Genomic DNA, 23,622 nt, shown 5'->3' with positions numbered 1-23,622 from the left:
GTTCTGCAGCTTGTTCAGTCCTTTTTCTGACACTGTTTTGTGTGTGTGCGCATGTAAGAGACAGGGATGCTGTATGTGTGTGTAATGCACTGGGGTTAATTAGCTTCAGACCACTGCCATCTATCAACCTAATGCTCAGACTCTGGCCCCCGACAGCTCCATTACCGCCAGACACACACACAAACACTCGCAAGGGCCAGTTTAGGTCATAATAGCGCTTCTGTCAGGTCTCCACACGACAACGGCGTTACTAGAATATCTTTTAAAGGAGAGAATGTAGACTGGAGGCTCTGAAATATCTAAAATTTCACCTAGGAGTGATGTTCCAAGAGGTTATTTTTATCCATTTGTAGGTTTCTTTAGCTTGAAGACAGTTTAAGTTGCCGACTTGAAGTCCAACCAGATAAATTTCCAATAGTCACTAGTCAGAGATTTTTCGAGTTCAACTCCATGAAGTGAATTTCCTCAACTTGGGTCCCCAGCTTCTTCCAAGACACACAGAAAGCCACTAGCCCAGATCATTAGGTCTGTTAAGGTCTAAATCCGGCTGTTAGTTATCTGCTCAGCTCCCTAGTGAGATTCAGCCTGATCCATAGCGAGGGAAGAAACCGTTCTCCTCTATCGCCAAAGCCATTACAGAATAGATGGGGCGGACCTAACTATCTATAGTGGCAGGAGTTGTAGGATATTGGCTTATATTGGTTTATATTGGCTTTACTCCCACAGAGTTTGCTCGGAAGATGCTTGGAAAAAACAAAAGTGGCTATCGGGAGTATTCTTAAAGCAAAGTTTCGGTCAAAGAATGTGTTTTCCGACGCTCGGAAAAAAGAGACTTCATCAGTCTGCTGCTGTGCATTGATTGTAGTCATGACGGGAAAACATATTAGCCGGCGCTCTTTCAGTAGGCTTTGCTCCGAGCAAAATACAGTTCAATTAAGAATTAATCTGCTACTTTTATGGCCGAGGGAAGTCTGTTCCATGTTTTCACCGTGATCAATTCTATACTTAGGCAAAAGAAACAAGATTTAATATCTTTGCTAGATTGGCCAAATTGCTTTTCAATGGCTGCCCCACTATATGAAATAGATTAGTTGGTGTTTGTTCGAGGGAAGAGTTTAGGCCTTTAATGAGGTTTAGAGGGGAGGTGCGGAGACTAAGTGCTGGTTCAGAGACCTTCTGGCTTTGCTCAGGATGGTGACTGCGAGGAGGTGAACACTGCAGTGCTGTAAGCCTTTAACTTTTCATGCATAGTAGAGTTTTGGTAATCCGCACAGCCTTGGGAGCGGCGGATTAAAGATTCAACATGACTTGATTGTGAGACGCCAAAATACCCCGAGGTGTTCACGTTTCAGAAGTCCATTCTCGGGATGTCACAGTACCAGAAAATTGGTACCACTGAAACGCCACAATTCTCAAATCTGACACCAAATACCCCCCCCCCAAGCCAAATGTATTTCAACATGAAATCTTATCTAAAACGCTCCTGCACACACAAACATGGGCACAATGTCACACACATATTGTAATATATATCGCAGAAGCCGACATTTAAGCTATTGCTACATTAACCTAAACGAGATAATGTTTTTCTTTGTAAACACTGTGTGTGGAGTATGTCAAGTGGTAACTGAAACTCGCTCGGCATGAATTCTGTGGACAGATTAGGTCTTTGAGATTAACCCTCTCACCCTATTCAACAGAAATTCGCACATTTCCCACTTCATTTCTGACAGTTACATAAACAAAAACATCTCTTATACTTGAGTAAATGAAATGCCCATTAACACAACCCCTTTTTGGCACCGGTGTCATTCCTTTGACGCTGGCTTAAACCTCTTAGGTGGCTGCCAAAAATGATTCTTTGTTGGAACAACCAGGGGTGATTTGCATTGACTGTATTTAAAGGTGCATGAACCCTCTATAAAATCACCCATAGTTTAGTGCAGAGTGGTTTTGAAGCTCGGTGTGGTGGCTCTTGGCACTGCCCAAGTCCTGGCTAATCAACAAATGAGCAAAAAGGTGAAACAAAAGTAGAGTGTAGGACTGTCCTCAGATGACATGTAACTCAAAATAGTGGCAGTTATTGCATTATTAATTGAGCACATTTAGAATGGTTTGGTTGGAAAGAGACCAAAATCGTTTTCTGTACCAGGCTGTAAATATGTTTATTTCTGCTGCAAAGTTGGGATTTTAACTTAGCAGTCCGTGCAGGTTAACTCACTGTTAGAACCAACCTCAAGTGGCCATTGAAGGAACTGCAGTTTTGGGTTTTCTGCTCAATTTTTCAGAAAAATGTGATATTTCTGTTGTTTGAAATACTCTAGCTTTTGCCTGTAAATTGTCCTGATAATTCAGCTCAACTAAATATTTCCCTACATGTCTGTGTTTTCTTTTTGCCTTATATTTCACCAGTTGTAGTAGACCTCTTGTTTCATGAGCACTTGCTGCTGGGTGCCATGACGATTGCGTCTACTGTCCCTATGGTGCCACAGACAAACAACTACCATCATGTGTACAGAATTTTGCATCGATGTGGCACCAAAGTATCATGATTTTTGTGATTAGTTAAAAGCTTGTATGTAAGTTGTAAAGCCTTTGCCACCAACCAAGGACTTTCAACCATTAGTTGTTGAGACATTTCGCTAATGAAAATCCAGGGGCTAATCAAAGCCATTTGGATTGATTCAGTGGGGAGCATAAGTGTATTAGTGCAGATCAAAGTGATAGACTGACCAACTAACATGTCATCCCTAGAGCCAGTGGCACATCCTAATGATTATAAAAAAAGTATTGGATGAGGATGGTCAATAGAGACTGTACATAGGAGGGCATTGATAGTCAAGAAACTGTATCAATGCATTACCCCCATTGATAAGTGAGTGAGAAAGTGTTAATTGAAAGTACACATCTGTCTATAGATACTCACCCCTGTTTTATTTTCACACTTACACTTCCCTCTCTCTCCCTTACTCTCACACACATATTCATTAGAGCAAATAGAATTAAGGGGATTGGAGGCATAATCTTCTTCCCCAGCGATGTGGGGGAATCAAGCCGTTAATTTTCTGCCTCTAACTACAACTCCAACTCCACTCGCTTTGAAAAAGGCGAGAGTCTTTGGCAACTCGCAGCACATGAATGATTTACAACACTCAAGTGTCACATGGCATGAGACGAGCTAAGTCTAAAGTAGGTTTTCGTGCCTGTATGCACAGCACATGTGCGTCTGGGGGAATCTGTGGATGTGTGACTCTATAAAATGTCTGCAGAAGTGTTCATTTTTAGAAACCACAGGTGTAGTTGTGGAAGACAGTATTGGGTCTATGCCTGGAGCAGACTATATTGGATGTCAGAGATTTTATAAAGCTCATCCTACCTTACTGCATTCGTTTCTCTCTCTGCTCTCCCTCCGCTCGCTCGGTAATGACTCAGGAAATATGACAAGAGGAGGTGCAGTGTACATAAGTGTGTGTTTCTGTGTCTGCGTTTGCCCATTCCCAGCTGTAGAGTGAAATAACAAAAGATCAAAGTATCAGGTTTGCCCAGGTCGCAGGTTTTTTTTCCCCCATTGCTGCTGTAAACAGACAAATATCTCATATTCCCACAGCGGTGCATTCATTCCTCTTTGAAATGGATATCCACCTATTTAAATGTACACAGAGAGTTAAAGGACAAGTGTGACAATGGAGACCCAAAACAGCACGTCCACACAGACAGTTGCATATATACAGTGCAGAACTACTAACCAATGCACATGAGGTGTTTCACCAGTTGTTTCTTTCTGCTGGCCCGGCTTTGATATCTTTTATTTGTTTATCTCTATCCTCTATGAATTATACATACACGTCCTGAAGTTTATGAAAGTTTCCAATTGTATTCCCCTGGCAGAGGAAACCAATAATAGTACTCAAACATCCCAAACATGAACTCCCACTAAGTTCACTGAGAGACACGGAACTTATTAAACAGCAGAAAAACACAACAAAAGTGTTCAGTTTCAAACAAGATATTCTGCGACTGGAAAAAAAGACACTTTGCTGTTAGTATTATGCACTGATGGAAGGGAAAATAGGTAATTGGAGACAGCTTAAAGAATTCTTTTGGTTTTGCTGAATCCTCAGAAAATCATATATATATATATATATATATATATATATATATATATATATATATTTGTAGTTAAGGGTTGCTTGTGATTAATCGTTGATCAGGTAGTTACCATTAATTAATAGTTTAACAAATTGAAATACGTAATAATGGATAATCAGATTATTAAAAGTGACATTTCAAATCTACAGTGTCTTCACCACAGTCAAAATGGACATATACATGAGGCAAACATGCATATTTAACCCAAACCAGCTGTAAAATTGCACTTGAATATTTGATTTATCAAGTATCAAAAATAAATTAAAGCTACAAGCAGTGTTGGTCGCGTCCTCGCACCCTTATTGGTTAGCGACTCCAAGCAAGTCCAACAGGTGTAATTTCAGTCTATTGCTTTGTTGATGACGAACTATTAAAACTGTCCACTGGGTGGCACTTTGACTGTGACCATATATCGGTCTATGAATGTCAACTGGGTTGGACTCTGATCACATATGTAAAGTTTGAGGCTGATTGGAACATGTACAGCCTAGATATGCAGCATTTCCTGTTTCATGGCAAAACGTCAAAATTCCACCTTTCCTTGCCTTTTGATCACCCATGCCTGGTGTACATCCTGGCCACATGTCAGCCCTGTTGGGGTTATCCTAATGGAATGTATAGCTTTTGAAAATGTCCAAAAATTATCCTAACGTGTCCAAAATATGACACATAATTCAAAATGGCCAACTTCCTGTTGTGTTTTGGACATGGGTGTCAATTACAATTTTGTGCGTCTTGATGTGTTACATATTTGTGCCAAATTTCATAGCTCGAGGTGACACATTCTGGCTGTTGTTCTTGTTTGAAACTTGCAGGTGCCACCATTGAGCTATTTTGCCCCACACCTATGCAACTCCCCTAAAATATATAATTTTTCGCCGGTCCTGATGTGTGTGCAAAGTTTCATGCATTTTCAAGTATTTTAAGGCCTTTGAAAGTCCAAATGAAAAGTCCGCCAAAGAAAGAATGGTGCGAGGACCCTAAAATTCACAACAAACATCTATCAAAGATGACAGACGAGACAAAAACATGACATTAACATCAATATACCAGAAGAGAAGAATTTTTTAAGAGGTTGTTAGGCGTGACAGAAAATGTATTGTAGTAGCTGGTTATGCCACCAGGTGGAGACTCATACAGTTTAACTCTGTCACTCTGACCATAGGCAGCTTTATATTGGCAAGCAGAGAGCATTATGGGAGTTTAGCTCAAAGTGCCACCATGAGAAGGTCTCCTGTGAAGTTTAATGCCTACCCACTATGATGCCCATTGAGTGCATTTCATGTTACTGATTATTTATTGATTAATAAAGCTGCTTATTATCAGTTCAAGAAATTGTTCAAAATTTGCAGCCCTTATTTGATATAGTTGGAGCCTAAATCCTGAAGCAACACAGCAAAGTCCTGACACTCAAGGCCGTTTGCACGTGTGTACAGCAGTACTTCGAAACCATCAAAGAAGAATGATTTGGAAAATCCTTCAAAAACGGATCCCTGACCTTCTAAAATGGCAAAGACAAGCGCAGATTCAGTGTGCAGGGACTGTAGATGACACTCAAAGGGAATAAAGACAGTGAGTGATGGGCTTAAGAAACATTCTGGTCACACACACAGACACACACAATGTCGGTCTTAAATCCCTTCACACCAACTGGTTTTTGCTGCGTTCAGCAACTGTAGACATTCGTATATTTATGTGTGTGTGTGGTTTCGTGGAAGACGGACAGCTGACACACCTTATGTTTTGGTTGAGACTGGCAGTTAAGGCTGACTCCCAATGAATGCCAATGAGATGTCTGTCCAACATCTGTGTGTTTGTGCACAGGGTCTTCCCTCGCTGTCCTACCCCGTCACAGTAAAAATCAATCTGCCTGTCAGCCACCGAACACTTTTGGCCTGTAACGCTACCTATTACTAGCAGTACGTTTGTGTGTGCATGTTTCTTCTGTCATCCTTTCAACCTCTTTGTCTCTCCATCTTCTATTCTGTCTGTTGTGCTTTTATTTTTTGCTGTCTGTCCTCCTTTCTGGTCTGTCTCACTGCTCTTCTTTCTACCCTTAATCTGTCAGCCGCGACGCCGATGTTGAAAAATAACATCATTTTGCATCACCGGCTTACCTTTCGGTTACCTCTCTCTGTCATTCCATCTTCATATTCTTAATTATTTATCCATTTTTCCTCCACAACTTGTTCGTCACCAGTTATTTTTTTTCTTTCTTTCAGTTCTTTGAACCAACAATAAATCTACTCTGCTGCAGTAGAACTGTAAAATTCCAGACAGTTAATCATGTCAGTGTTCCTGCAGGGAGTGGGTGTTGCTAACTTTTCTCTGCAGATGCATCCCACTAAAATGTGCATGAAGATGTAAAATACATTGCAGGATAATCGCAGAGTGACTCACTTTTTTTATTTTTTGTAAAATGTAAAATATTTTGCCTAATAATTAGAGCTGCTGTGAATAGCCAGCACAATTGATGGCATTGACACTTGAGTCAGCATCAACATTTTCAATCAACGCATGCTTTTTGCTCCTGTCCAGTTCACTTCCGCCTTTGACGTTGTAGAAGCCGAAGTGTTTCCACACGTCTGCTTTTAAAATAGAAGGAGCTGTTTGGATCTCATGACGAGATGGGTGGCGATCAGCCATGTTTGTTTTCTTCTGTGCGCGTCGGCGTGTCAGTTTCAGGTGCGCATCCCAAAGTGTCACCCCCCCATGTTGACACGTACAGCCATTGTTAGTTCCGCATTATTTAGAACCTCCTAAATCATCAAAATTTGGCCATTTGTGAATCGATTCAGATTCATCCACAACTAGCCTAGCCGCGCTAGACAACCCATGGCAACAAATTTAATTCTCTGCCAGGGTGGATCGAGTTACCCTCCATAAGGCTCGAGGCTGGATTCTCCTAAAACTGGCCGGACCAATCACCATGAAGTGTAGAGTCAGAAGGCGGGCGTAACGAAGTGACGACAGAGGCGCGACGATTCTGACAGAAACAACCGGAGCACAATAAACAGTTATCTTTCAACTCGGCTTTGGCCACAGCCCTTAAAGATTTGAAGCTAAAATTCAACTCGAAACATAAACAAAGGACGGCACTGAAGTGTTTCATTGAGAAGAAAGACGTATTTGGACTTATGCCGGCGGGATATGGCAAATCCTTAATATACCAGTTGGCTCTGCTGGTTGGGAAGCTAATGGGACTTAGCCACAATCCGCCGGCGCTCTAGGAACTACGTCAGCCTATTCGTTGCGCTGATTGGTTGTATACCTACCCAATTGCTGCAGAGTGATTTGAAAGACAACCTTTTAGCCCGCCTCCCTCCCTGTCGAGCGGTCCTAGACCCTTGTGCCTTCAGAACATGGGTCTAGCGTGGCTAGGCTATCACAATACATCTAAGAATCGGAAATTTCCCCTGCCCCTAATCGAGGCACTTTCCATCTGTTGGCTTCTCTCCTGATATCTGTGGTCACATATTCTGGATTTGAATACATCCAGATTCTTAATAAAGTTAATCTCAATTACATACTTTTCTGTTTCTGTTCTTCTCTTCTGGAATGTGACTAATTAAGGCCATAAACTGTTGCTCTACACTGCTAATATCCAGATTTTTTTAACAGCGATGTTGTCAGTTAAAGATGGCTGGCTGTGCTGTAGATTTGGCTCTGTTTTTATAGAACTTGAAGCTACTACCAGAGATGATGTAGCCAATGTTGTTCTGCTAAGGAGTTTAATAGAAATGTGGAGCTTTTTGTGAGTTAAGCTACTGACATAAATAGCTTAAAAAATTGTAACCCTACAGTTTTGCACATCAGTGTGTGATACAGTACTGTATTAGACAATGACATAGTTTGTCAAATAAAAAAATACTTAAATGAAACGGTCATTTTGCTTTTTTTGAGAGGAACATTTATTGTTTAGATTAATCGATTATTGAAAGAACAAAGAGTGCCACTTCAGCTCACAGTCATGTCAACCATTTAAAGAAGTAGCTGCATCTTAGCACCTGTTTTCTCCTCTTTATCCTTAATTTAATGTCTACTTTCTTTCCTTTTTAATGTCCAGATCCCCCAGATCAGCTACGCCTCCACGGCCCCTGAGCTCAGCGACAACACTCGCTACGACTTCTTTTCCCGTGTGGTACCACCGGACTCCTACCAGGCCCAGGCCATGATGGACATTGTCACAGCGATGGAGTGGAACTACGTGTCCACGCTGGCCTCCGAGGGAAACTACGGCGAGAGCGGTGTGGAGGCCTTCATCCAGATTTCCAGAGAAACTGGTAGGAGCTGCCTTTTCTTTTGGTTGTCTGAAGGTATTTATATAGAGGTATAGAGATACAGCTGAAAAGATGTGTAGTAAGTTTTTTTATCCTGTTTCCTCTACGTTCTTGAGACTATGTGGTGTGCATTTTAAAGTGGGTCGACATGGTGTGGAAGCTTTCTTCCACTCTCTCTCCGGTGAAAGTGGTACAAACTGGGTTTACAACTCTTTTCTATCTGCAGCGTGTCCAACTTTCACACAGCATTTGCAGTTCTGTCAATCCAGTCTAAGTTATAATTTAAACGGACTTAAGCAGAGTGGAGGGCTACACTACTGGAAAGAAAAACTGTTAGGAAGCAAGTTTGCCACTTCTTCTCCACTATTAGAATATTATAACTGATATGATAGTGCACTTTGGTGTATGGTGCATGATCAGTGGCTTCAGCCGGCAATTTTAGAAAAACTACAGGAAAAATAGAGTGGAAACCTGTTGTTTAAATCTCGAGGGAAGCTGTGGGGGAAATTCGCTCTTCGGCTAAATTGCAGGCTGTAGATTGCAGACTGTAGCAACTGAACTGAGTCAGAGTTATTGTGTCATGTGATGGAGACGAGCGAGTGTCTCCCCTTCTTCCTCTGTTGCTCTACTTGCTTGTAATTGTTAACAAAGGTGCAGGCTCTTCTGTAAGCATCAAATTGATGTCGACACTGTTTGCTGCTATGGTGCCAAGGATTTAGCAGAACACTCTGAACATCTAATTACAGCTAGACTCGTATGATGTTGTCTATATTCTGAACCTCAAAGCTTTCCAATGTGTTTAAAGAGCTTGAAGTCTTAAAAATGTACCGAAATCATACAATTTATTAGAGCCAGAAACTGTAAAAACTGAGAGAAACAGCAGATTTTCACCTTTTTCAGGGTTCTCGTATTCATCTTGTCTTGTTTTTGTAGAAAAAACATGCCAAAATTAAGCTTGAAATTTTGACATTTCGTTGAAAGTTATATGCCTAATCAAAGTTAAAAATAAACCAACCAGATTCTCTTAAACACAAGCTATTTTGGACTTATCTGACTTCTTTATCTCCTACATTTTTTACAAGAGTAAAGAGATGTAAGAGATGACTTTAATGACAGAAATTTCCTAAATGAGGCACAAATGACAAGAATAAGACGCAAAATGACCAAAAGAGAGACACAAAAAGACTAGAACAAGGCACAAAATTGGCAATATGAGACAATAAAAGACTAAAATAAGGCATAAAATAACCAAAATATGGCACAAATGACCAAAATAAAAGTCATAATAACCAATGACCAATATGACAGATTACATCATGACAATGACGCACAAAATCATAAAAAATAATAAAAGAGGACATGGATTAGGCACAAAACATCCAAATCAACACAAAATGAACAAAAATGAGACCACAATATTGAAAATAAGACACAAATTGACCGAAATGAGACCATGCCATCATTATGCTGCTTTTGTTAAGCTGCAGGACTTTACATAACAGTAAAAATTAGTCTACAGTGAGCAAAAATGCTCAGGGTTCAGAGGGTTAAGGAACGTATTTTAGTCATGGTGCAAGCAGCAGTCCTGCAGTTTGGCAACTTTTGAATTTTCTGAGAATTTAAGTCGCACTGAACTTGTCTTTTAAATTAAAAACACAATGAATAATATATTTTCAGCAAACATTGACTAAAGATGCATAATCTGCTGTTCCTTAAGCAAAAATGCTGCTCACAGCTACACTTTCACGTGTCTCCTTTCACTACTTCATTGCATGGCGGAGTGGCAGCAGACATGAGAGCAAATTACACTAAAGTAAATGAGAGTGACGGCGATAGCGCGAGGCAGAGAAACACAGAGAGACGGATTACTTGTCTGTTTTGATGTGGGACTTAAAAGCAAAGTCCCTGTGGCCCTGAGAGCATCAAGTTGGGTGAATCCAGCCTCAAATCAGTTTATGAAATCCTCCAAGTGATGTTGACACATCAAAATGCTGCTGGTTTCCCTGTTTATTCTCAAATGTTTATTGAAAACACATCACATAGGATGTTGACAAGTCTTTTAAAGGCTGACGGAGCTTAAAGACGAGCAGAGAATTCCATTTGAGAGAGTATCAGTCGAGATCTTTCTATTTTTATCGCTCCCTGTTGATCCTTTACTCCAGTCTTTCCCTCCGTTGCTTTTTTTATTTATTTAATTTTTCTGCATTGTTTGTGTGCTGATGCAGGGATGACAGCTCTGTGTACGTCTGTGCTACTTGTCTATCTGTCCATCTCCGTCTCTGTGCTTGTTTGGCTCGCCCAGGGCTGTACGCTGTGGCAGTCAGCACATAGATGTTTTCTGTGGTGTCAGATCAGTGTGTGTGTGTGTGTGTGTGTGTGTGTGTGTGTGTGTGTGTGTGTGTGTGCCACTGTGAAGCATAAGCAGTCCTCAGCAATGTGTGTGTTTGAGTTGTGGGGGTCAGCAGATAGTGTGTTTGCTTTCTTTTTGTGTGTCTGTGCTACATGCTGTGACAGCAGTCAGTCAGTTCTTTTCTCCGCAGCTCAGAACCGAGAAGATGATGGGACGGCAGAGCAGACAAAACGTTGATGAAGAAGAAAACCGATGGTGGGGGCAGGAAGTGACAGAAGAGAGAGAGTTCATAGCGTGTTGGTGTGTTTTTGTGGCTGTGAATCAAACTGTAGAGTGTGATAAATAGATGGGGAGAGACAGAATAGCAGAGGAATGGGACAAGGAAGAGGGAACAGCAGCGGAATAATAATAAGGGTCCTAATATAGATGCACAAAAAAGTCACACATGCACTCTCTCACACACACACACACACACACAGACATAGATGTATAGACACAGGTGGACGTCTTTAGAGACACTTGCACACACACGGAGCCACGGGGAATTTGGAGGTGATTATTTTGTGATTGCAGTGTAATGATTGCAGCTTACAAGCCACTCTGCATACTGATACCAAACATCCATATTAATTGGTGTGTAATCGTTCAGTGATGATTCTTGACAGTGTGTGTATGCGAGAGACGGAGCGCGCGCGTGCATATTAATTGCCGAAAAGTTTCCGAATAGCTGCTCAAATCTCGTTAGCATAAGTCAGAGGTTACAGAGTGTTAGCACTGAGGTTTGAGAGCTACTTACAGAACCTGTTTAATTCTGCCTACTCATGCATCCCCGTGTTTGCATTGTGCCTTTTCTTACCTAACACACTGAAAAAGTTAAATATTTACCTCTCCAATACACTCTTTGAGACTGAATATGTCCTACTTCTGTTTGCTTTCTGCACAGCTGCAGTGTTGTGCCACTCCCAGGAGGAGTTAAGTAGAAAATTCCGCACAACAAATTTTTCAGCCAAGTCCACACGGCAGTCAGCAGAATCTCATTGTTTCAAAAGGACTGCTTTAGGGAAAACTGAAAATAACTTTGCATTTGAGGTTACAGCAATGAGAAAATGTAAACTCTGGATGCTTGTGTTGAACACGACAGCTTCTACATTGTTGCTGCATTATATAATCATTGCTGCGCTTCTTTGTTGGCACTTAATATTAACAATGAACATAAACTGAAGTCTAGAGACCACAGTCAAAGGGTAGATCAGCCCCATCACCACAGTGGCAAAGTCCAATTGAACACAACTTTGCAAGCATGGATTTTTGCCTGAACCTTGATCTATGGTCAGCAGTTGACTACTCCAGACTTAAAATATTTCTCTTTTGAAAAGAAAAAAACCCCACTAACATAAATGTCACCATTTGGTCTGAGCTTATGTACACCCCCTGTCAAAAGTTTTAGGACACTGTCTCATTCAAATAAATTAGAACCTGTCCTACAACTTTTGACAGGGGGTGTATTTCATCATATGGATGTGATCAGGGCAGGACTCTGATCATACATGTAAAGTTTCAGACAGATTGGAGCATGTTCAGGGCATTTACACAGCATTTGAAATTTCATGGCGAAGGATCAAAATTCTAGAGGCCGCCACGGACACGCCCTTTGACTTTGGAAAAAGATTTTAATAACTTTGGATAATTAAGGCCTCCTGTATGTACTGGACCAATTTGAGGTGAACTGGAGTTTCCCCCGAGGAGGAGTTTGCTCTAGAAAAAATGAAAAATGGGCAAAATCTGACATTCAACGCAAAATAGCTCACTTCCTGTTGGGCTTGGAATGTGGCTGTCACTGACTTTTTTGTTCAGCCTGATGTGCTGCATATGTGTACCAAATTTGGTAGATACACCCCCTGTCAAACGTTGTAGGACAGGTTCTAGTATATTTGAATGAGAAAGTGTCCTAAAACTTTTGACAGGGGGTGTATCTCCAGCTGACAAACCTTTAATAATTCGCTAGCTTGAAGTTAAAACTCATCATACTTTCCTGAAGAAACAAGATTCTTGGACTCCACTAGATTACCTTTGTATGTGTCAAGTTAAAAATATATATATTTTTAAAATGTCAGTGCCTGTTCTGAAGCCTCTGAGTTTAATATCTGCATGAAACAAATGACATTAACTCTAGGCTCTTCAGTGCGGAACCCTAAAAGCCCAGTTTATTCTGATTGGTTGGCTTTTCAGAAGCCTTTGGTCGTAAACACAGCCTCATCTCCTTGCCAGTTTGGGAGCTCCAAAGGCAAACTGTAAACCCACCAAGTAACATATTTCCTTGTTCTTGATTGAAAATGCATATAAGGTTCATTTGTATGTGTTTGAGCCTGATCCTGAATAGGAAGCTCAACCTCTTGAATATCAACTGTAACCAGCTTTATAACAGGAAACCTCTGTTTGGTAAATAAAATCATGTGGTGTAGAGGTGGATTTAGTCTTTCAGTGACTAGTTGCAGGTAAATATTTTCTACATATGTCTCTGCTAAACGGTGTATGTGTGAGAAATGAGCTAAATACCAAATGGAAAACATCTTTTGTGAGGGAATATCAAATGTAACACAGCTAGTAAAATGTTCTTGTGCTGTTTCCAGATGACTATATCCATGTGTTATTGGTTATTTGCTTGCTGGAGTACATTAAATCCCTGTTGTACTAGTTAAGCAGACGGCTTTGTAAGAACGTGCACGTACATTTATTACGAAGACTTGTTTGATTTTGTTGCTGGGCTTTATGAAGATGCAGATGACTGTCAAGAAATCAGTGTGAAATAAAAAACAAAAGATTTTATCTTCAAGATCTTACATAGATTTGGATTTGGGCTTAGGTTTATTAAGTTTGTTTAAGTATGTCATAGCAGTTTAGTGCATAACGGGTTGGGTTATGAACTTTAATAAACCGCATTGATGTAAATAATGCAAGTCTTGTTAAGTTGTTCATGAGTTGGCACTCCATTCAGATGACACTCTTTTCTTGGCTCAGTTTAAGATTTAAACTCTGCTCTTCTCTCCACCAGAGATGTTTTTGGCTGCTTTATAGGCTTTATAATAAACGATGACGAATCGCAAGCTTTGCATCTGGGAAATTATGTCTTTAATTTAGAGCGATTAGATTAGCTGACTAGACCCCCTCTTTCCTGGATGGAAGTCAGAATCAGCCTGATAAGGACATCTTCCCAAGGATCTTATATGCAATTGAAACTCAACTTTTGATGATTAAGAAGTGAGTTATTTCCAGATTTGCGTGGTTTTGAGAAAAACAAGTGATGTACTAAGTTGAGAACACTGCAAATTCCAAAAGAGATGTAGACTTGCTATACCTTAACTTTTTGTTCTTCAACTGTCATTGTTATCATTGTTACCAGTGATCTGTCCTTGCTGCTGTCTGAGGTTTTATAATTATGATAACAGTTCCAACATGGAAGGACAGACCAAGCTTTCCCTCCTCGAATGGATGAGAACTGTATTGGCCAATACGACTATGCATCAGGATTTTAAGTCATTTAAATTTTTAGCTTTAGAACAACTTAAAACCAAACATGGCACGTCTTCTAAACTTTTTTTTCAAAATTATATATTTCAGTAATAACAATCCAAAGATCCCTAAGCCTCACATAGATTTGTTTTTGTCACAGTTTTGCTTCTACAAGAGCTTCATTCCATATCTCATTTTACATTTAGCTTTTGCAGTTTTAAAGGACCATAGGGCAATAGGCTATTAGAGTTGGTACAGATTCCTTCATACTCCTCAGTTACTTAGTCACATTTTGAATTTTTGTAAAGTCTGCAAACTTCTAAAGCCCAAAGGTATTTCTTCAGTCACCGATTTAGGTCACCATCTAGTGCATATGCATGATGCCTGCCTAGTAACTAGTTTGGCTTGCACTCAAATGAAGAATGAACAGTGTCCTCACAGTTTGCCATTATTTTCTCATGAGAGCTGCTTCTGTTAGAGCTATATCCTTGTACTCACAGATCTGGAGTTCTTGTGCATAATCAAGATTGCCTGCACTTTGTCGGGCCAGCTGACCAATCACAACAAACTGGGCTTTTTGGCAAGAGAAGCCTTAATTAGCTGAAACGGAGCACTTCACATGGAAATGCTGCAGCAATGTACAGTATGAGAAAAATAATGTGTTTTTACAGCGTTGGAACACATATTCGTATATAAGTAGATTCCAAAAATGTAGTTATAAACCTGTAAATGTGCACAATATGAGCTCTTTAAAACCCTGTTCCTGGGCTTTTAACCACAGTGCCAAATGAAAGAAACAAATGGTCCATAAATAACATTTGACAGTACCCTTTAACATTGAATTTTTGTGAAAGGTCTCATTGGCTCTTCATTTTTATAAAAAGAAATACAAGTTACTCAATTCATGTTTTTGTTGAATCTTTCAGGTTTAGGGCTCTCTCATACAAGTCTTCAGCAAAGACTTGTATGAGACATTTAGTAAGGAAATGTGTTTTATTGCAGTGGATTAGACCTAGATCCCCCCAGCTGTTAACCAGTGATATGGAGAAACCTTTAAAGTATTGCCCATGGAGCGAATTAGCTCAGTCTTGAAGGGGAATGAGAAGTTTTTTTGATAAGCCGTGGGAGCCTTTTTTCTTACTACCTCCCAAGTAGTGCAGCAGAAGTCTTATGTACAGGACATTGCACAGTGGTCTGGAGGCCTTTTACAGTCTCCCTAATGACTAATGTACTCTCTTCCAGCGATCTTACTGCAGAGTTGGAGGTGCTTTCCAATTCTTGTGATACATCCAGGCTGTTAGATGCATATTGTGTGAATTAAAGTAATCTGTATTCATATGGCTCTTCTTTTTTGCCATTCTACGGCTTACATTTTGTGATTTATCTTCCTCTATTGTCAGTTGCGGTCATGCTTTATGTCTTGTCTTTGAAAAATCTACAAAATACTGAAAAACATCCTTACCAGACTGACAAAGCTTACTTTAAGAATGTCGTGTTGGAGAATTCCATGTTGATTATTCAAATTAAAAATGACTCCATATGGCGGAGGCTCATGTATTTGGTTTTCCGATAAGTTTAATGTTGGAAATGACAACAGATATCTTAATAAAAGATACTTCCTAGCCTCACAAGAGCCTTTGTGGTTGGTGATATTAGGGCTTTGTGATACTGGAAAAAGCCATATTGCAGTATTTAATTTTTCTGTGATGTATATTGCAGTAGAAAAGCAGTGAAGTAAATGTAACATGAGTATAACTCACTAACTGGAAGATGCAATCTGTGGCCAACGCACTGATAGTTCACTGCATTGTCTGCTATCATACAGGCTTCACTTGATGTCTCTTCCAGGCCCCAAGCAGTCAACGCTTCTTTAATCACTGCTGCAATGTTCTCACTTGTATGACTTGACTTTTCAGCTGGAACTTCTCATTAATTACGTGGACCATAGACTTATGTAGGCCTTCGTTGTCCAGCTGGACCACAAGTCTGTTGTAGCTGCATAATACTCCACTCCTGACAGCTCAGTTTCAACTTGTGCCTTGCATTTTTTTCTCACAGCTCTGGGATGGCAACTTGAGGAATGAAAGCGCGTGATGTATTACACACTGCTTTTCAAATGACCGCCTCACGCTTTTTAAACCCTCTTCGGTAACAGTCTTAATTAGTATCATGTCTTTTGCAAGGTGAAAAGCTACAGCATCAGGGGTTTCTCTGTGCTGTCTGGAACCAAATGAAGTAACACTGGCAAAGGCATCGGAAATGTTTGCTGTGAATGGCTTTGCACAGAGCTTGGTGATGCCAGTGTAAATTGCCAAACAAATTATTCACATTTCTTTGTGTAGTGACAACAAATGCAAGACAGTACCGAGAGAGTACCCGTTTTCTTTTTTTAACATTGTAGTTTCTGTAACACAAATACTTCCATATACAGGGGGTCCTCGACTTACGTCAGAGTTCTGTTCCTACAGATTGTTATCAGTCGATTTTCGCCATAAGTCGGAACTTTGACAAAAATATAAACAAAGTGCATCAAGATATTGATCACTTCTTCATAAAAGACATGAACACCAGTGACTTTCATGCATATAGGAGTCATTTTACAAGAAGATAACAGAATATGTTCCACTGTTTTTACAACTTCATGGCTTCTCTCTGTTCTGAGTGTTTTATTATACCTAATTTTACTTCTATGGTGTGTTGCCCTTAAAGGGGAACTTCGGTTTTTTCCAACCTGGGGTCTGTTTTCATATGTCATTTCATATCTGTGAGTGATGGAGTAATGAATTTTCGACATAGCTCCAGTATTTAGCCAGGCAGGCAGCTTAGCAGCTCAGCTAGCAGCTCAGCTAGCGAAAAGTATGGGGTAACTTGCCCCCCCGTTAAAGTCCGCCCTAACGTGCCAAAACGAACAAGATTTGCTTTCTAGCGTCCTGAGATTTGGATACAGACCACAACAAAGAGCGATCGCCAGGTAATGTGGAGGTTTTCTTTCACTCTCATCTCTAGTATATTGTGGGACACTCACTGAGACTATCCGAGCTGGTCAGTGTGGGGAAAAAAAGCACGTTAGGGCAGACTTTGACGCGGGGGGGGGGGCAGTTGCCCCATACTTTTCGCTAGCTGAGCTGCTAGCTGAGCTGCTAAACTGCCTGCCTGGCTAAATACTGCAGCTATGTCGAAAATGCATTTCTCCATCACTCACATGTATGAAATGACAAATGAAAACAGACCACAGGTTGAAAAAAAACGAAGTTCCCCTTTAAGACAGAATTGAAGATGTACTTTTATTTTGAAAAAGCCTTTATTTTGAAGTTGTCTGTTGACAGTTGTCATTTTCTGTCTGCTATTTTGATGTGTAGCTTTACACACATACATGATTTTCTAGATACGCAGCTCTCTACTTTGTAAATGACACAGTGTCATATTAATTGGATTTTTGGACTTACTGGTTAAAGTAAAACGATTTATTGACATGTATTTATGTTGTTTTATTTTGTTTTTGTTGCAGTTTTCACTCTGTAATGTGTATCAAGAGCCTCAGTAAAGAAGTCATATTCGCTACGACTCATGATTCATTTTGCAAGCACGAGTTTAACTAGATGGACAGCTGCAGCTTTTACGTTGCAGTGAAGACGGCACACACGGAGATGACTTTCCTTTTCTTTGAAGCATCAGAAGAGTCTGACTTATGCTTGGGTTAGAATAATGAAGGGCAAAAAGCTAGCAAATGTAGCACAATCAAAGATGGCGTACAACCAGTGAATATAAATAAAGCTGTCTTATAGCGCCACATGACAATGTATTCGTCCGCTCTGCTCGCCAACCGGTTCCACGTAACCACTTTTAACGTAATGACAAAACGCCGTAGGTCGAGGACGTCGTAAACCGAGGACCCTTTGTAACTGATCTGACCCAAATCTTTCTTTTCTGTGTTTCGCTAGTGTTCCTTGTCATTTTGTTGTGCACTTGTGTGAACTTGGACTTGCAATAAACTCAACATGTTCTACTCAAAATACTCAGTGTATCCAAGGACCTTTAAATCTGACTTCTCTTCTAGATTAGTCATAGAAAATGACAACCATGAGAGTTTTCTCTTTGTATCAAGCAACAAATAAAATTGTAGCATAATTTGTTGTAGTTAATTTCCCTTACTTTCCATCACACTCTTGCGGTGTGACTGTTGCTGCAACAATGTACTGTGTAGCTCTAATCAATGCAGCCCTGCTAGTATGATTATGGACTCTGACTTGCTTACACATCTGGATGACAAATAATCTAAAAAACAAAACAAAACAGACTTTCATGGCAATATTACAGTAAATTCAGGCTTTAAGCAGTGGGTGTAGCAGTGAGATAGCACTTGCCAGGAATCTTAGCTTGTTTGCTTCAACGTACTTTTATCTATAAGCATTGTTAAAGTCATGTCTTTTCAACTAATAATGTGTGTTTCCTCAGTGGACTCACTTCAAATGTTCTGTTATCTTGTATGTATAAATGTAAAACATTTTATTTTGCAGTTTGCTCAACCGTACCTGCATCCTGAAATATATTCAGAATGACTTTTATTTTATTCCAGCATATGCAGCGAGTTGTCCCCCACAGCTACGGCTTTCCGTTCATGCAGAACCAGTAGCAGACACAGCTCAGTGAGCATGGGCCAAACGTGTTTACTCATCATTAGTAAGTGTTCGTGAACTGGGTGCACAAGACGAAGTTTTTGCTTTGGCACACAGCAAGCCGATGTAGCCCGCTGATCAGAGGGTAATGGACAAATAAAGCAAAGGTCAGTTTTTGGGAGGGATTGTTAAGGAGTGGTTTCAGAGGGCACTGAGTGAGGAAGTAGTGGTGAAATATGCAGTGTTAGATTTTGCATCACAAAGAGCAGTGAGGAATGTCTTTTTCTGACACTGACTTCCTGTGAAGGAACATGTTTCGATGAGTGTCTCGACTTGGCAGTTGGGAGAGCCACGAAACGGGTGCTTAAGACTTCCACCTGAAGACCAACTCCCTTTTCGCTTTGTCGCCTTACTGTCGACCCTCGCTGTGGAAATCGCAGCATATGGCGCTGAGACTACAGCCTCCTATATCAAGCTGCTTGGGACATATGGATTTCTGTACTCTAAAACAAGAGATGGCAGCACACCTCACGAACACACAAGACATCTTTTAAATCAAGTCACGGCCCTTTCTCCTTCCAGTACCCTTCCTCACCTCCCCACGGAATCCAACTGGGATTAAAGCTACCACATCTACATTCAGACAGACTGCAGACGGAGTGAAAAGGAAGATGTGTGTACGCGAAAGGCGAGAGTGTGTGGGTAGAACCTGTGCGCCAGTGTGTACGGGGGAAACCTGTAAGTGAAGGCAGAAAGTAAGTAAGTAAGTGTGTGTGGGCACTGGATCCAGCGGCTCAGAACAGTCACCTCCTCCTGACACTGGCCGCTCTGCTGAAGCTTCTGCAAGGCGGTAATGAAGAAGGGAAGGAAATGAGCAGGAGAAAAGGGGCTGGGAGAAAATAATTAAACGTTTATCTCCAGATTCATTTAATTAGTTCTCTGGCTCTACACTAATCTTCCGCCTTTTTGCTTAGCTTTGCCTCTTTAGTTCGCTTTCAGTCCACTCTGGCCCTCCACAATGGAGGCGGTCCTTGTCATTATTCTAGTCTTGCTGCTGGCTTATGTTGTTTTATTCAGGGAGGAAGAATCATGCGATAATTGAAATTCAGCATGATGTCTATTATCCATATTACACATTTATTTATAAGTGAAAAGCTTCATAATATAACATCATCGTGAAATTACTCGTATGAATCGCAATATAGTGATCTTAGACGTGTGAGATGGATTTTATGAATTGAATGGCTTCTGTGAGACACACACAGCCTCACAAAAGCGCACAATAGTCCAGAAGAAGCAGCCGAATGAACATAAGCGCACTCTCTAACTCGCTCAACTGACAATGGCGAGTCCCTCGTGTCAAATTAGCTTTCTGTTTCTTGTCCTTGATTACACTCCCCTCACAACTTAAGACTGATACTATTCATCACCACACACTCAGACACACACGGGGAGCACAAACATCAACCCATCCATTTGTAACTAATTACACCAGCCTCGGTTTTCATCTCAAGGTGAAGCTGAAAAACTTGTCGCTGCTTGTAGACTTGTTTACCCTGGTTTGTGGTGCGCTTGTCTTTCTGCAATGGAGTTTATGTGTGAAAGCTTTGCCTCCTTGAACGGAAACACAAGATGCAGTGTTTGCGTTCCTGGCCTTGTGTGAGTTTTACACTGACACATGTATTATCACGAAGAGTTCATTAACCTCTGCTTTAAGTCTCCAGATTCTATTATAATCTGGCTGATGTTAGCCTTATGTTGCCAATCTCTCACCTGGGTGGAATTGACAATATCTATTAGGAGTTAACAGCCCTCTGCGGATGGCATTAGGATTTCCCGAGGACATCTAGAAATGGTAATTATTACCCGAGCAGCTCCGTGAATTTCATCCCATCCAGCTGAAATAGCCATTTTTAGTCATTTCCCCTCATCCTCTACCAATAAAACATCCGACAGAAATTGCCTGCTGATTCCCAGAAAACTCCTGGCTTTCAAACTTTATTTATTTTGGCTGCGATGCTTTTTTTTTTACCCGTAAACCTACTTCGGTATTTTTGGCACACATCTCAGTGATTGGATGGGAAATGAAGGAATAATTATAAATCATCTCTGCTGACGTGCAGTCGATTCGCCGTAAAATTTTCTATTTTGATCTCCAATTCAGACGGCATCTGTCACAGTTCCGCTCCTCTGTCCTGTCTGTCTGTCTGGTTGTCTCCCATCCTCTCCTCTGCCCTGTCTCTGTCTGGTTGTCTCCCGTCCGCTCCTCTGTCCTGTTTGTCTGGTTGTCTCCCATCCGCTCCTCTGCCCTGTCTCTCCCCCTACAGCTCAGTGCCTGAGTGGAGTCAAGCTTCTCAGCTGACTCCACTCAGGTAATCAACTATCTCCACGTCTCCCGGGCAGCTGACAACCATCTCACTAACGACTCACCACTGCAATAAAGACCGGCTCAGCCTTCCACTCCCTGCCAGAGTATTGAACCTGAAATCATGCAGTTCGGTTTGCTCTCTAGCCCTTCGACATTTTCTGTTTGAGTTTCTGCCTTATTTTAACTTTGCTTTCTCCTGCCTTCACGCAGCCAGCTGTCCGGGAACCCTCACTCCTGCCTGGAACCCTCACCCCTGCCTGGAACCCCTACTCCTGCCTGGATTCTCCACTCCTGCCTGGATTCCCCACTCCTGCCTGGATTCCCCACTCCTGCCTGGATTCCCCACTCCTGCCTGGACCCCCCACTCCTGCCTGGACCCCCCACTCCTGCTTGGACCCCCCACTCCTGCCTGGACCCCCCACTCCTGCCCGGAACCCCCTCTCCTACACCCTGTCTTTCTCCATCCGCCAGCATTCATCTCCTCCAATAAATCATTCTCCATCCCCTCCAGTCTTGGATGAGTGGTTCTCTGCTCGGGTCCACCAACTCAGATCCGTGACAGAATACTCTGGCCAAAGACATGGACCCGGAGAACTCACCGCCAAGACCGCACCCGCCCACGCCATTCGACATCAGGCAACTTCACCAAACCTTCCGTCTGATCTCAACTAATTACCAGAAGCTGTGCTCCCAACTCGCCATCTTAGCTAGTCAAATCTCCCAGGAAGCCCCCGACCCGACCCGGATTCTTCAATACAGCCAAGCCCTACAGGATGTTGCCGCCGCAAAAGCACAATTAAACCAATTTGTCACCCTGCTCAACCAAGTTTGCGCGTCCCCAGCCCAGCCCGAACCATTTTCCCTTCCACCTGTGCCACCAGCCCCGGACCCTGCCGACACCCAGCCCCAAACCCAAGACACGCCCATAGACTTCTTCTCCTCCTGCGATGAGCACAGCATTTTCTTCAACGTGATATATGAGTTGTGGGAAAAGTGGAGGGAAGACCCCAAGACGCAAGCATAACCCTGGGCCGCAAGCTAGCAGGCCAGCGACCCGGATTAGTTAGCTACTTACCTGCTTACCTCCGTGACTTCGTGAGTGCTCCTCTGAGTGACCCGCCTGCTGGCTCCCCTGGCAGCCAGCCGGGCCCTGTCTCCCTGCCGCCCATGGAACCACCTGCCAAGCGGCCTGGCCGTCGAAGACGCAAGGCCAGGAGGCACCATGACCCCCCGGCTTCCGCTCCAGTCCCCGCGGAGGTCGACGACGCTCCGCCTCCAGTCCCCGCGGTGGTCGACGACGCTCCGCCTCCAGTCCCCGCGGTGGTCGACGACGCTCCGCCTCCAGTCCCCGCGGTGGTCGACGACGCTCCGCCTCCAGTCCCCGCGGTGGTCGACGACGCCCCGCCTCCAGTCCCCGCGGTGGTCGACGACGCCCCGCCTCCAGTCCCCGCGGAGGTCGACGACGCTCCGCCTCCAGTCCCCGCGGTGGTCGACGACGCTCCGCCTCCAGTCCCCGCGGTGGTCGACGACGCTCCGCCTCCAGTCCCCGCGGTGGTCGACGACGCCCCGCCTCCAGTCCCCGCGGTGGTCGACGACGCCCCGCCTCCAGTCCCCGCGGAGGTCGACGACGCCCCGCCTCCAGTCCCCGCGGAGGTCGACGACGCCCCGCCTCCAGTCCCCGCGGAGGTCGACGACGCCCCGCCTTCAGTCCCCGCGGAGGTCGACGACGCCCCGCCTTCAGTCCCCGCGGAGGTCGACGACGCCCCGCCTTCAGTCCCCGCGGAGGTCGACGACGCCCCGCCTTCAGTCCCCGCGGAGGTCGACGACGCCCCGCCTTCGGTCCCCGCGACCTCAGCGGCCTTAGAAGGCCATAAAGCCTTCCCTGAGCCCCTTAGGAGGCTCTGCGCCTTCCCTTCTGCGCCGCCCCCGGAGGGGCCCCTGGATCCTGCGCCGCCCCCGGAGGGGCCCCTGGATCCTGCGCCGCCCCCGGAGGGGCCCCTGGATCCTGCGCCGCCCCCGGAGGGGTCCCTGGATCCTGCGCCGCCCCCGCTCCCTGAGGAGGCCGTCGACGCCCCGCCTCCGCTCCCTGAGGAGGCCGTCGACGCCCCGCCTCCGCTCCCTGAGGAGGCCGTCGACGCCCCGCCTCCGCTCCCTGAGGAGGCCGTCGACGCCCCGCCTCCGCTCCCTGAGGAGGCCGTCGACGCCCCGCCTCCGCTCCCTGAGGAGGCCGTCGACGCCCCGCCTCCGCTTCCTGGAGCCTCGGCGGTTTTGGAGGGGCCTGGGGTCTTCCCCAAGTCCAGGAAGAGGCCTTGCGCTTCCCATCCTGCTCCGCCCCCGGAGGACCCACCG

General features: G+C 43.3%; 1 protein-coding gene across 4 annotated transcripts in view; it reads left to right on the top strand.

Moving 5' to 3' along the window:
- The window catches only part of grm8a (glutamate receptor, metabotropic 8a), a 329,262-nt gene that overhangs the window by 118,209 nt on the left and 187,431 nt on the right, over positions 1-23,622 (top strand). For all 4 annotated transcript variants that reach the window (XM_051944844.1, XM_051944828.1, XM_051944847.1 and 1 more), the window contains one exon: positions 8,216-8,432. In XM_051944844.1, coding sequence (XP_051800804.1) covers positions 8,216-8,432 — 217 coding nt within the window. The remainder of the gene's footprint in view (positions 1-8,215; positions 8,433-23,622) is intronic.

This window comes from Acanthochromis polyacanthus, chromosome 1, assembly GCF_021347895.1.
Source record: "Acanthochromis polyacanthus isolate Apoly-LR-REF ecotype Palm Island chromosome 1, KAUST_Apoly_ChrSc, whole genome shotgun sequence".
Taxonomy (NCBI): Eukaryota; Metazoa; Chordata; class Actinopteri; family Pomacentridae; genus Acanthochromis; species Acanthochromis polyacanthus.
The sequence above is the reverse complement of the archived record's forward strand: the minus strand, read 5'-3'. Positions and strand labels throughout refer to the sequence as shown.